Source organism: Benincasa hispida, chromosome 12 (assembly GCF_027475165.1).
Source record: "Benincasa hispida cultivar pf3 chromosome 12, pf3_genome.v1.1, whole genome shotgun sequence".
Lineage (NCBI taxonomy): Eukaryota > Viridiplantae > Streptophyta > Magnoliopsida > Cucurbitales > Cucurbitaceae > Benincasa > Benincasa hispida.
The window spans coordinates 79226550-79239566 of record NC_143489.1 but is presented as its reverse complement, the minus strand read 5'-3'; the positions used below and the strand labels follow the sequence as shown (position 1 = coordinate 79239566).

Below are 13017 nucleotides of genomic sequence, written 5' to 3'. Positions count from 1 at the left end.
CAGCATTAAACTGGAAGATTTGATTGAATCTGGGGTTGAGAAGCTGCATAATTCATAGACAGAGTGTGTGCTAAAGGAGATAAGATCATATATATATATATTCTGAATGTCAAATAGCAGAGTGAAGGGGCTTCTAAAGGGCCTAAGATATATATCTCAAATATTTGGCAAGTAGAAAGATTTTTGATTTATTATATTTATCTTTCTTTTTTTTTTTTTTTAAAAAAAAGGAATAAATAATCAGTAGAAAAAAAAATCAATTAGAATGGCAACATTATATTTTTGAGATCTTGGGTTTACAGACAATGACAAAGAAGCTGAAATGCAAATTGGGCATCCAACAGATGTAAAGCATGTTGCCCATATTGGTTGGGATGGTCCTTCTGTCAATCCTCCAAGCTGGGTAAGATTTTTAAATTAATTTACCAGATAGAAGATCCGAACCTTTTGACTTTTTAGTACATTATTTCTACATTGACTTATTAGATTCAAATATCATTTTAATTCAATTTCATTTATACAATATTCAATTTTAGTTCTAGTCTCAATTAGCATTTTCTACATAAATTTATTCACATATTGTATCTTTTCTTATACCAAAATTTTTATTATTATTATCAAGTTTTAATAAAAAATGACATCGAATAATTAAATTTAAAATTTATTGAAAATATATGAACTAAATTCAAGATCCATTCTCAGTACATAGATTAAAATTAGATAATTCAAAGTAAAAATATTAAAATGGAATTGTACTACAAAAAAACATGAATCAAAATGATAATATTATTATTTTATCGAATTCAAAATCATTTATATGAAAGGGGAGATTCGAACTGAGAGAGATTTATGTCCTAATTAGTTGTAAATTTATTTATTTATTTGCATACATAGGTGTATATATAAATATGTATATAAATGGTAAGTAATTTTGCAGATGAATGAATTTAAAACAGCGCCATCGTTTTCATCAGCTCCTTTGTGTCTTCCTGCCCCTGGAGACATCAAAGAGGGCGTTTCTGTGAAATGGGTGTCTGAAGGTACGCTTACTCAATTTTTTATACATTATAATTATAATATTATTTCACTTAAATTAAATAGAAAACGTTTAGAAATATTTTTAAATATAACAAAATATTACTTTCTATCTATGTCTATAAGTGTCAATGATGATTTTGATAATAAATATGAATAGTGTCTATTATTGTTTATCAGATAAACGGTAACATTTTATTATATTTGTAAATAAGTTGGTTCGTTTTTCTAATTTTTATAAACTTAGACTGAATTTTTAAATTTATATCCACTAAACTTTATAAATTGTCTAATAAATCTCTAAAATGATTTTGTATTAAATAGTTAGGTCTTGCATTTTTTATTTCTTCCCCTATTTGACATTTAATACTAAACAAAATTGAAAGCTTAGTGTTATAAAACATATCAATAATTTAAAAAAAAAAAAAAAAAAAACCCTTGAATAAATCATGGACCTATTATATACAAAATTACAAATTTGAACTATTATTAGACATTTTAGAGTTTATAGATTTATTAAACACAAAATTGAAAGTTTATGGTAGATGATTTTAGAAACAGTTGACACGAACATGAAACTTAGATACAACCCATTAATTTACTCCCGCTTACAGATTCTGAGGCTTATGATTTTGATATATGATTTTCGACTTTCAAAATTATAAATTTAGTCCCAATAAAAATTTTAAAATAATGGATCTACAAACACAAGAAAATTGAAAGTTTGTATTGTACATCAAATTTATTTATACCAGATTAATCATTTTTTTTTAAAGAAATTGAATTTATTGGAGACCTAGTCCACACAAAATTGAGAATTTATAGATTTATGAAATATTTTCGTAAACATTATCAAAATGAGAACATATAAAAATGGAAGAAAATGTAAACTTGTGAATGTAGATCGTAGCAGAAGAGGAGAAAAAGGTTCGAATTCATCAGCAACAGCAGCACGAAGTTTAGGGGACATAACAAAAACATCAAAACATCCATCGTCAGGGGAGTCTCCGACATGTAGAGAAAGGTCAGAGAGACAAAAAGCAAGACGGTCTTCAAAGTCAAAGGAATCGTCCTCCGACCACGACCACTCGCCCAGCTCAAGCCTACCCGACATCCCAAGAAACGGGCGACGCAAGAAAACAAGCAGAGCCAAGCCGCACATTGGCGCTGCAGAAACATACGTGTCCCCTCATTCCGATCCTGGCACCACCTCCGGAACTGGATCCATATCTATATCCAAGGACTCTGATTTGTGTCAGACCCCTTAGTTCTTTCATTTTAACTGTTTTTATCGTTCTTATTCATATCTTTTACCATATGGATTTTTACTTTTTACTTTTTTTACTTTTTTACCATACCATACCCACCAGAGACCAGTGTATGCCCATATTTAACTCAAACTAGTCATTCTATATTACCCAAAACCAGTGTCTCTCGAAAAGAGAGACCTCATAAGTTTCTAAACTAAATTTGTAATTTAAATTAAAGCGTATATGAAAATGAAGGAACAACCATCGATGAAGTTAAAAAGACAAAGTTGGTCTCAGAAGCTCCATTCTTTAAAATTATAGGGTTAAATACTATTTCTGTTGGTGTCTATACTTGGTTCTTATACTTTTAAAAAGTAACCATTTTGATTCCTTTATTTTCATTTTACTCCATTCTTAAAGAGGATCAAAATATCACTTTTTAAAGTTCAAAGAATAAAATGAAGCAAATTTAAAATTATAAAGACCAAAATGAACCAAAATTAAAATTATAAGGACCAAAATAAACATTTTAAAAATACAGAAACTAAAATGAACGAAAACCAAAAACACAAAAGTACAATAATCAAAATAGTATTTAAACCAAAATTATAATATCGTCGTAATAAGTTTGAAATTTATATATTTATATATTTATATTAAAATTATAAAATTAAACAATACTCAAGAATAGTGGTCAATTTTGAAGGCATAGAATGAGTGAGATTGGATAATTTTAATACTAATACTATACATGCGTCAATGCATCCATCCATCTGCATCCACTCTAATTAGACAGACAGACAAAAAAAAAGAAAACATAATAATAATTTTATTAAAGGGAATTAGAAGAATTTGTCATATAACAAACTATGATTAGATAATCGAGTAAAATGCTAAAATAAGCATAGCAATTGGCATATAGATGTGTAAGCAATCAAGAGATTTGTGGCTCGAACCACCATCCCTATTGTACCACAAAAATTTGAATGACATGCACGAAGATAACTAAAATTGTGTATGAGCAATATCGTTTAAAATAATTATCTTATGGTTAGTTTAATATAAATGTCAATATATCATTTGAAATAATATGTCTAGAATTGGGTCCTTCTACAATAATGCATCTAGAATTGGGTCACACGTGCGGAGGAAAAAAAACCCTCATATAAAAACTAGACCCAAAATTTAGGATCCCATAAGTATTTTTGTTATTTTATTTTATATATATTTTATTATTTAATGAAAATATCGATAAAAATTTCACCCAAAAAAACAAAAAAAAAAAAAAAACACAAAAATAAATATATTGTAACGGGTAATTTCTCTTGAAAAATAGATGACATGTATATATAAACGAAATTAAAGATAAATGACTTTATATTGTGTGTCCCACACTAGAAGAAATTCGAGCTTTAATGTCTGTTGGAAAAAGTGAAATCGGATGTATAATGTCGGTTTTAAAAAAAATAGATCTTTAATGTCGGTTTTAAACCGACATTAAAGGTGTAATTTTTTTTCCTTATTTTATTAAAAAATAAAACCCTATATCCGATTTTTGACAACCCTTCTTCGTGCACCGCTTCCTTCTCTCTTACCCAAACCCTATCGATCGCTCGCCCGTGTCCGTCGATCTCCTTCATGCCGTCGCTCGCTCGTCCGTCAATCTCCTTCACGCCGTCGCTCGCCTAATGGTTTAAATCTGTTTGACTGTTTCTGAATGGATTTTGTTTCAAATAAAACCCTATATCCTTAGAGTATATGAATGAATTTTGTTGGATTTTGTTGAATCTGTTTGACTGTTTCTGAATCGGTCACCGTCGGTCTTCGTCTGATGGTTTCAATCTCAAGTGGATTTTGTTGAATTTTGTTGGGTTTCTGTTTCTTTGCCTAATGGTTCTCATGTCACATGGATTTTGTTGGGGATGTTTGTCTCATTACACATATTGTCTTGACTGATGTTTTGTATATTCCCACTTTTGCTTTCAATCTCAGCTTCATTAGTGCATTAACACAACAATTACTATTACTATTAAATTTGATGGTAACAATTGTGTTCTTTAGGACAAGTCGTCTTTGACCACAATTGGCAAGGCTAGCTTATCTCATGAATGGTATGTTTTGGACAATGTTTCATATTTGCCAACTACTTGTGATGTATGCCCATTGGTTAGACCAAAAGCATTTGTCTTTTGCATCAAATAAACATGTTGTTGCTTATGTTTTTGAACTAATACATTGTGATATTTGGGGACTACATCATGTTGCTTCTCATGCTAGTTATCGTTGTTTTGTATTCATTGTTAGCTTTTCTTGAAGTATGTATAGAAAGAGTCTAACTCTAAGGACACAGTTTATTGTGATATTTGTTTGGATTGATAGAATTTTGAACTTTGCTGAGTTTTTGTTTTTTGGTTTTTCTTTTCATCGATCGAAACTGAGTCCTTGATATTGACTCATACAAAACATGGTCTAAGGACACGGTTTATTGTGATATTTGTTTGGATTCAATACTTGATTTTGAGTGAAGTTTTTTATTTGTTAGGTTCAAGTTTGACGTGTAAGGCCAAATTTTGATTCTTGGGGATTTGGAAGGAAGATAGGAAGATTGCATTGGACGTGTTTTAAGAAGGTCGAGAAGTGGAGAAGGTGTGCACCCAACACAAAAAGGACTTCATAACAACATTAATAACAAGGACAAGGTAATATTTATAAGATACTTATCTTAAAAGTCTATTTGTTCTAAATTTATTGATGTTGCATATTTTACAATCATAATTTTATGCTTTTAAATTTTTTCTTGTTATTATTATTATTATTATTATTTGTAGATTAAGTTGCATATTCTACAATCATGGATAAGTCATGGATGAAAATGAATAGAATGTCAGCTGAGTATGGTTTAGGGGTCGAGATGTTTATTAAAAATGGTCTACAACATTCAAATATACGGAATGTCATGAGTTGTCCATGTTTGAAGTGTGTTAATGCAAAGACTCTAGATGTGAACAAAATAAGAGAACACTTATTTTTTAATGATATAGATCAAAGTTATCAGACATGGATTTTTCACGGTGAATCATTACCGATTAAGAGAAACAATGAAAATGTGTTTACTAGTGAAAGAGACGAAGTTGATGAGGATGATGTTGATGTTGATGACACAATTGGAATGTTTGAGGCTGCATACAATAACTATTTTAGTGGAAAATCTGATAATTTTGAAGAATTATTAGATGATGCGAAGAAACCATTGTACCCAAATTGTAAAACTTTTTCCAAAATATCTACATTGGTAAAGTTATATAATTTAAAAGCTAAATTTGGATGGAGCGATAAGAGTTTCACTGAGTTGTTGGAATTAATTCATGACATATTACCTAGTCCTAATGAAATTCCAACTTCTACTTATGAAGCAAAAAAGATGTTGGGTACTCTTGGAATGAAGTACAAGAAGATTCATGCATGTAGAAATGATTGTTGCTTGTTTAGAAAAGAACTCTCTAATGCAAATGTATGCCCCATTTGTGGTACGTCAAGATGGAAGCTTCAAAAAAATTTAAACGAAAGGGCTAAGAATATCCCAGCAAAAGTCATGTGGTATTTCCCCCCAATTCCAAGATTTGAAAGAATATTTCGAAGTAAAGAAACAACAAGTTTATTGACGTGGCATGCTAAAAAAAAAAAGAAATAGATGGTTTATTAAAACATCCCAAAGATGCCCTATCCTGGAAAAAAATAGACAATTTGTGGCCAGAGTTTGGGTCATAACCTAGAAATCTTCGTCTTGCTCTTTCGACAAATGGGGTAAATCCACATGGAGATCTTAGTAGTAGATATAGTTGTTGGCCAGTGATGTTAGTGACATACAATCTACCTCCATGGTTATGCATGAAGCGAAAATTTTTTATGTTGACTACACTAATATCTGGTCCTAAACAACCGAAAAATGACATAGATGTTTATTTAGCTCCGTTAGTAGATGACTTGAAAAAACTTTGGAAAGATGGGGTAGAATGTTACGATGCATATGAAGAACAACGTTTCATGCTTAAAGCCATTTTATTATGGACATTAATGATTTTCCTGTGTATGGTAACTTGTGTGGTTGTACAGTTAAAGGATATCATGCATGTCCAATTTGTGGAGAGAATACTTCATCCACTTATTTACCAAAAGGGAAGAAGATGGCATATCTCGGGCATCGCAAGTTTCTACCCCGCCATCATCCATATAGGAAACAAAAGAAAGCTTTTAATGGCGCACAAGAATTAGAATTTGGTCCAGAACCATTGAGTGGGGAAGAAATTCTTGCAGAAACAAGTAAGTATCAATATTCATTTGGTAAGAAAAGTATCAAAGAAAAGAACAGTGGAGATAGCACTTCAACTTATTGGAAGAAAAAATCTATTCTTTTCGAGTTAGAATACTGGAAGTATCTTGATGTGCGACATTGTTTAGACGTGATGCACATTGAAAAGAATGTATGTGCAAATCTTATTGATACATTGCTTGATATTCCTAGTAAAACAAAGGATGGAATAAATACTCGATTAGATTTGGTGGAACTGAACATTAGATCAGAGTTAGCCCCTCAAGTAGGAGAGAAAAAAGTCTTTTTACCTTCCGCATGTTATACATTAACATGAGCTGAGAAATTGAGCTTTTGTAAGGTACTATCAGAAATTAAAGTACCTGAAGGCTATTCATCGAACATTCAAAGTTTAGTGTCGCTCACAGATTTGAAACTTTACGGACTTAAGTCGCATGACCATCACGTTCTTATGCAACAATTATTACCGAGTAGCCATTCGTGATATTTTACCCAAACATGTAAGACTTGCAATTACTCGCCTATGCTTCTTCTTTAATGCTATATGTTGCAAGGCGATCGATTCATCTCAGTTAAAGGGTATGCAAAGGATATCGTTGTCACTCTATGCCTCTTAGAGAAGTATTTTCCTCCATCATTCTTCACAATAATGGTACACCTTGTAGTGCATCTCGTAAGAGAAGTTGAGTTTTGTGGACCTGTTTATTTGAGGTGGATGTATCCTTTTGAACGATACATGAAAGTGTTGAAAACTTATGTACGAAATAGAAATCGACCAGAAGGATGTGTTGGAGAAAATTATATTGTTGAAGAGACTATAGAGTTTTGTTCTGAATTCGTATCTGGTGTTAATTCTATTGGGCTAAACTCATCAACAAAGAAAGCGAATTCAAACATTGATAGAGCATTATCAGCTGCTTCTTTTATCAGATCGAGTAAGGATGAGTTGGATCAAGCTCATCTTTATGTCATTCAAAATGTAAATGATGTGCTTCCTTACGTCGAGTATGTAGATCTTCATCTTATTCTCGTTTTAGGTTACTTGATTATTCAATAATCTACTAACTTTGTCATTTATAATAGGCAACATATGGATATTTTGTCTAAGCTCAATTCTGGTAAAAATAAAAGTAGAAAGTGGCTTCAAGAAGAGCATAATCGTACATTCAGTCGGTGGTTGTCCACACGGGTAATCTCTAGAGACCTACTATTTGATGTATAATTAAATGTTAACTACTAAAATATTATGAAATATATTGTAGGTTGCACTAGCTCTCGAAGTTCCCAAAAATTCCATATCGCCTTCTTTGAGATGGATAGCTAATGAACCTTGTCCAACTGTGGCAAAATATTCTGGTTATGTGGTCAATGGTTACTACTATCACACAAAGAATCGCGATGATGTTAGGAGGGTTCAAAATAGTGGAGTTAGTATAACGGCTACCACAATGCAAGTCTCTAGTGCTAAGGATAAAAGGCCCGTCATGTCAGATATGACCTTTTATGGTGTAATACAAGAAATATGGGAGCTTGACTATCATGGATTATCATTTATTTTATTCAAATGTAATTGGGTTGAGAATAGAACTGGAGTCAAAATAGACAAGTTTGGGTTTACTATTGTGGACCTCAATCGTATTGGACATAAATCAGACCCATTTATTTTAGCCTCTCAAGCAAAACAAGTGTTCTATGTAAAAGACCCCGCAAATTCGGGTTGGTCAATTGTTTTAACATCTCCACAACGAACAATTGAGGATGATTTTTATGAAGATGAAATAGGAGATATGCTACAAGAGTGTGGTTATGGAGGTATGCAAAGAATGCCCAATGTTGATACATTTACTGAGATTGATGATACAACATCCACATACATTAGACATGATTGTGAGGGTCGATGGGTTGATAAATAATGTATTAAACATGGTATGTCATTTACTATGGTTATATGTATTTAAATATTAAGATTATATGTTTTTTTGTGTGAGTAATGTTTTTTTTTTTTTTTTATTTTTTTGACATGGAAACTTCAACAAGTAGCAGCGAGGATGATAGAAATATGATCCCACAAAAACATAGCAGAATAAGTATACCACGTGGCCCAACTATAATGTCTGAGTTGGCACAAATAAGGACATTTGGGCAACGGTTGACCATCGATTATAATGAACATGGACAACCGGTTGGATCTGGAGCAAAGAAGATGCAGAGTTATATAGGAGTTTGTGTTCGACAACAAATTCCTATAATGTATGATTCTTGGAAAAAAGTTCCAAACCATTTAAAAGACAAACTTTTTTATTGTGTGAAAATTATAATATGTTTACAGGATAAATTGGCTGAAGTTCATGAAGGTGAAGATGTTCTCACCGAAGCATTGGGTACGGAAGAACATTGGGGACATGTTAGAGGAATGGGTGATTTTGTTTCCCATTCTCAATATTTCAAATTAGTAAAACCAAAGTCCTCTATGAGCCAAGAAATTGAAGGAGACTCTAGTCAAAAAAATGTTCAACATGGTAAAGTGTCAAGAGAAAGAACTCACAGCAGACAATCTCATCAGTCCAAATCATCTGTTGGAAGTGTTGCACTAAGTGCATCTGAAGAAGATACTAAAGAAGAAGATAGAAGATGTCTAAAGAAGATTTGGAGGTAATTTATTTATTGTGACTTTTAAATTTTAATCATATTGTATGTGCTTAACCGTGCATGACAAAAGTTCTTTTAAATTTGTTAAGGGGACACCATGCCACTTGGCTATAGGAACTGTAGATAATATTGTTGCAGTAGCCACAACATTTGATGATGATGTGTCATGCTTAACTGTTAAAGTTCTGATTGACATTGTCATTGGAGAAGATTTGTCTATACCAATTCCTGTGAAGGGTAAAATAGAGTTCTTAAAGCAAGCAATGGGCAACTTCGTAAAATGGCCTCATGAACTTGTAGTTATGGTTGACGAGAAAAAAGTATGTTTCCTTTTCAGTATATGAGTTTGGTTATTTATTATTTTTCCTACTTTGAATTTTTGTAACTTTGGTTATGGTAGGATCATTGCCAATTAAGAGCTTCAGCCAGCCCTCCAAATATACTAACGCTAATGGTACTATCAAATTATTGAACGGACATGCCATGCATGAACATGTAACTCCTCTTTGGATGAGCATATATTTGGAAGAGACAAATTTATTTATTTAGGCCACGATGATCTGCTCCAATATTGCAATATGGTTGAAATAGGCTACATGTGTATTTTGACATACATTGCGTAAGTATTACTCATCTAGATTAACTCATGTATACTTTGTTTCATGTTGATAAATAATAACTTTTACTTTGTTTAGGTATCTTTAGGATGAATGTGGTTCGTGATATTACGAAGAAGTTTTTTATAATTGATCAAGCAAGAATATCGCCACACGTGAAGTCTCAAGATATCCGATCCAGAAATTTAGCCAATCAACTAGAATTGGCTAATTTAGACCAATTAGTCCTCATTCCATATAACACATGGTAAGTAGATATAGGTTCTTAAGTTATTTTTAGTTTGCATTATACACATACTAATATTTCAAAATTGTTGCTTATTATAAGTTATCATTGGATATTGATTGTAATCAATCTACAAGAAAATTGTGTTTATGTTTTGATCTCTCTTCGAAGCAAGGTTCAAGAGGATTTTCATGGAGTTATAAATATGTAAGTGTAATTGAACTTTCTTAGCTCTTAATTGAAGTATTTATGTTTAACTAATGTTTTTAAACTATTTAATAGATTGAAAACATGGCAAGCCAAGCACGATCTCCAACACTATCGGTCTTCTCCAAAATGGAAACCTATAAAGGTAAATTTGTATTCATTTTTAACAATTTATGTTCATTCGACTTCTTTATAATAATTTAACAATTGTTTTCAAATTCTTTATATGCAGTGCCCTCGTCAATTAGATTATGTAGGATGCGGGTACTATGTGCAAAAGTATATACACGAAATAGTGCATAATCCTACTACTCCCATTACTAGCCTCGTGCATAAATTATTTATTTTTTATATAGTACTAGCTTTAATTTAATAAATGGACGTAAACTTATATTGAATTTATCTTCTTTTTTTTTTTTTTCCTTTTTGTAGTTCAATACAAAAGATGCATATACGCAAGGAGAGATCGACGTAATCCGGACCCAATGGGCAAGTTTTATTGGCCGATTTGTGTAAGGATGTAATTCTTGTTTTTTGTCTCAATAGAATGTAAATGCTAGCTTAAAATGAATGTAAATTTATCTAACCATGATCTTTGTGAATGGAATTAGTACTAATATGATATTTGTGAATGAGAGAAATGATGGCTTGGTGTAAGTATTCTATGAAAGTCTGATTCTGGTATTGTGATTCTTGTTTGTGGATAAATTCATAGGTGGAAGACATGATCTGTTTATTATTGGAAGTTGTATTCATGGTAGTGATTCTGATATTGTGATTCTTGTTTATTCATGGAATTAGTACTAATTGATATATGTGAATGAGAAAAATGATGGCTTTGGTGTGGTTCTGGTATTGTTTTGTAAATTTTGGTGGATAAATTCATAAGTGGAAGACAAATATTGATGAGTATATGTAATAGATTGGAAGTATTGATTCTTGTTTGTGGATAAATTCATAGGTGGAAGACAAATATTGATGGGCTTGCCATGCAAATTTTTTTTATACTTTTAAATATAAAACAATGACGGACATTTCCTGACCCAACACGAGACATATAGTGTCGTTTTTTAACTTATTTGACCAAAAAAATGGATTCGGCAACGGAATTTAAAAAAAAATGACAGATTCGGGCTTCAATATCGGTTCTTAAGAATTAAAAAAAAAAAAAAAACAGGTTTTAATGTCGGTTGCAACCGATAGGCTTTAGTCACTAAAGACCTTTAATGTCAGTTGCAACCGACATTAAAGACCTTCAATGTCGGTTGCAACTGACATTGAAGGCTATGTTATTGGTGTTATTGAGCCCTTTAATGTTGGTTTAAAACCGATATTAAAGGAAACAGACATTAAAGGGCTTTAATAACACTATCTTTAATGACGATTGTCAACCGACATTAAAGCCCTTTAATGTCAGTTTAAAACCGATATTAAAGCCCAAATTTCTTCTAGTGCCACTTTATTTCTGAATTATTCTTGTTTCCTTGCTTCTCTGCTTTTGTGTGTCCGACACAATCGCAACAATTTTCAGCCGGTAAAGATATACTTGTTTTCTGAATATCTCAATGTTTGTTAAAAAAAGACAAGAAAAAATGAAAATGAGAGTGAAATTCAAACTTCTTATTGAAGTAGGAAAAAATTGGTAATACACAAAATGTTGTATAAGAAATATGATACAACAAATATGATACTAAAATTGTGATACTCAAAATATGATACACAAAATGTAGTACACAAAATTGTGATACTCAATACATGGTAGCTCACCTTATATAAGACAAGGATATGAACCTAATTAATACTAAAAACTTACAATTTAAAACAGTATTAAAAAGAGAAACTTACAAAACATTAAAAGCTTAAAAATACAAACAACTTAAATCTTAAATCTAACATAGACATTAAATGGAAATTTAAATGTAATAATAAATTTTAAAAAATTTAAAAATTGAAATTTAATGAAGAAAAACCTCAAATCTCAGCACTCCTCCTTGCGGGTTTTCTTTGTCACAATCTGCTTTTCATGAGGAAAATGTAAACAGTCTATGTGCAGTTTTTGTGAGAACGACAATGAGTTGTTCAATGATTTTGTTTTTTTGTTTTTTTTTCCTTTTTCTTTCTCTACTTCTTTCAATAAATAAAATCTTGACATTGATGTGCCTTGTTATTCTATCTTGCACCAAATTGAAGATTGGCAACCAAATCAAGTCTTTTTTTTAGATAAGATTGACCGTGCATCTTCCCTTCTCGAAAATTGTTGGAAATCTGATCAATAAAGGTAAATTTGAAAATATTATCAACCATGTGAGAAGAAGACAAAATTTTCAAAGTTTTGTTGTCTTCGTGGCTGAAGCATTGATGTCACCTTTTGCTTTCTTCTACTTTGGCATTAAAAACATGATGACATAGTGAGTCACCACATAAAACAAATGCATTTTCAACCATTGTGACCCTTGTAATCTCTACTCCTTGAGGATCACAAATTACACAAACTTGATCTTTGAAAAATATAGAAAATTTATTATGCAACAATTGAATAATACCAAGCAAGTTTTGAGATAACTTTGGAACATATAAACCATTGGATATTTTATGTTCACTTTGCTTAGTATGCATGACAATAGTACCTCTGCCTTCAGCTAGAACTATCTCACCATGTCTAAGAATCACCTTAGACCGTGTAGATCTCTCGATCTAGTTAAA

The 13017-nt window shown here is 31.5% G+C and overlaps 1 protein-coding gene across 1 annotated transcript; it reads left to right on the top strand.

Moving 5' to 3' along the window:
- Positions 1-174: 174 nt before the first annotated feature.
- Positions 175-2436, top strand: LOC120092564 (CRIB domain-containing protein RIC6-like). Its single transcript, XM_039050685.2, has 3 exons — positions 175-403; positions 938-1040; positions 1939-2436. Exons 1-3 carry the CDS (start codon positions 323-325, stop codon positions 2301-2303), a joined length of 549 nt encoding a protein of 182 aa, XP_038906613.2. The 5' UTR covers positions 175-322; the 3' UTR covers positions 2304-2436.
- The last annotated feature ends 10581 nt before the right edge of the window (positions 2437-13017 follow it).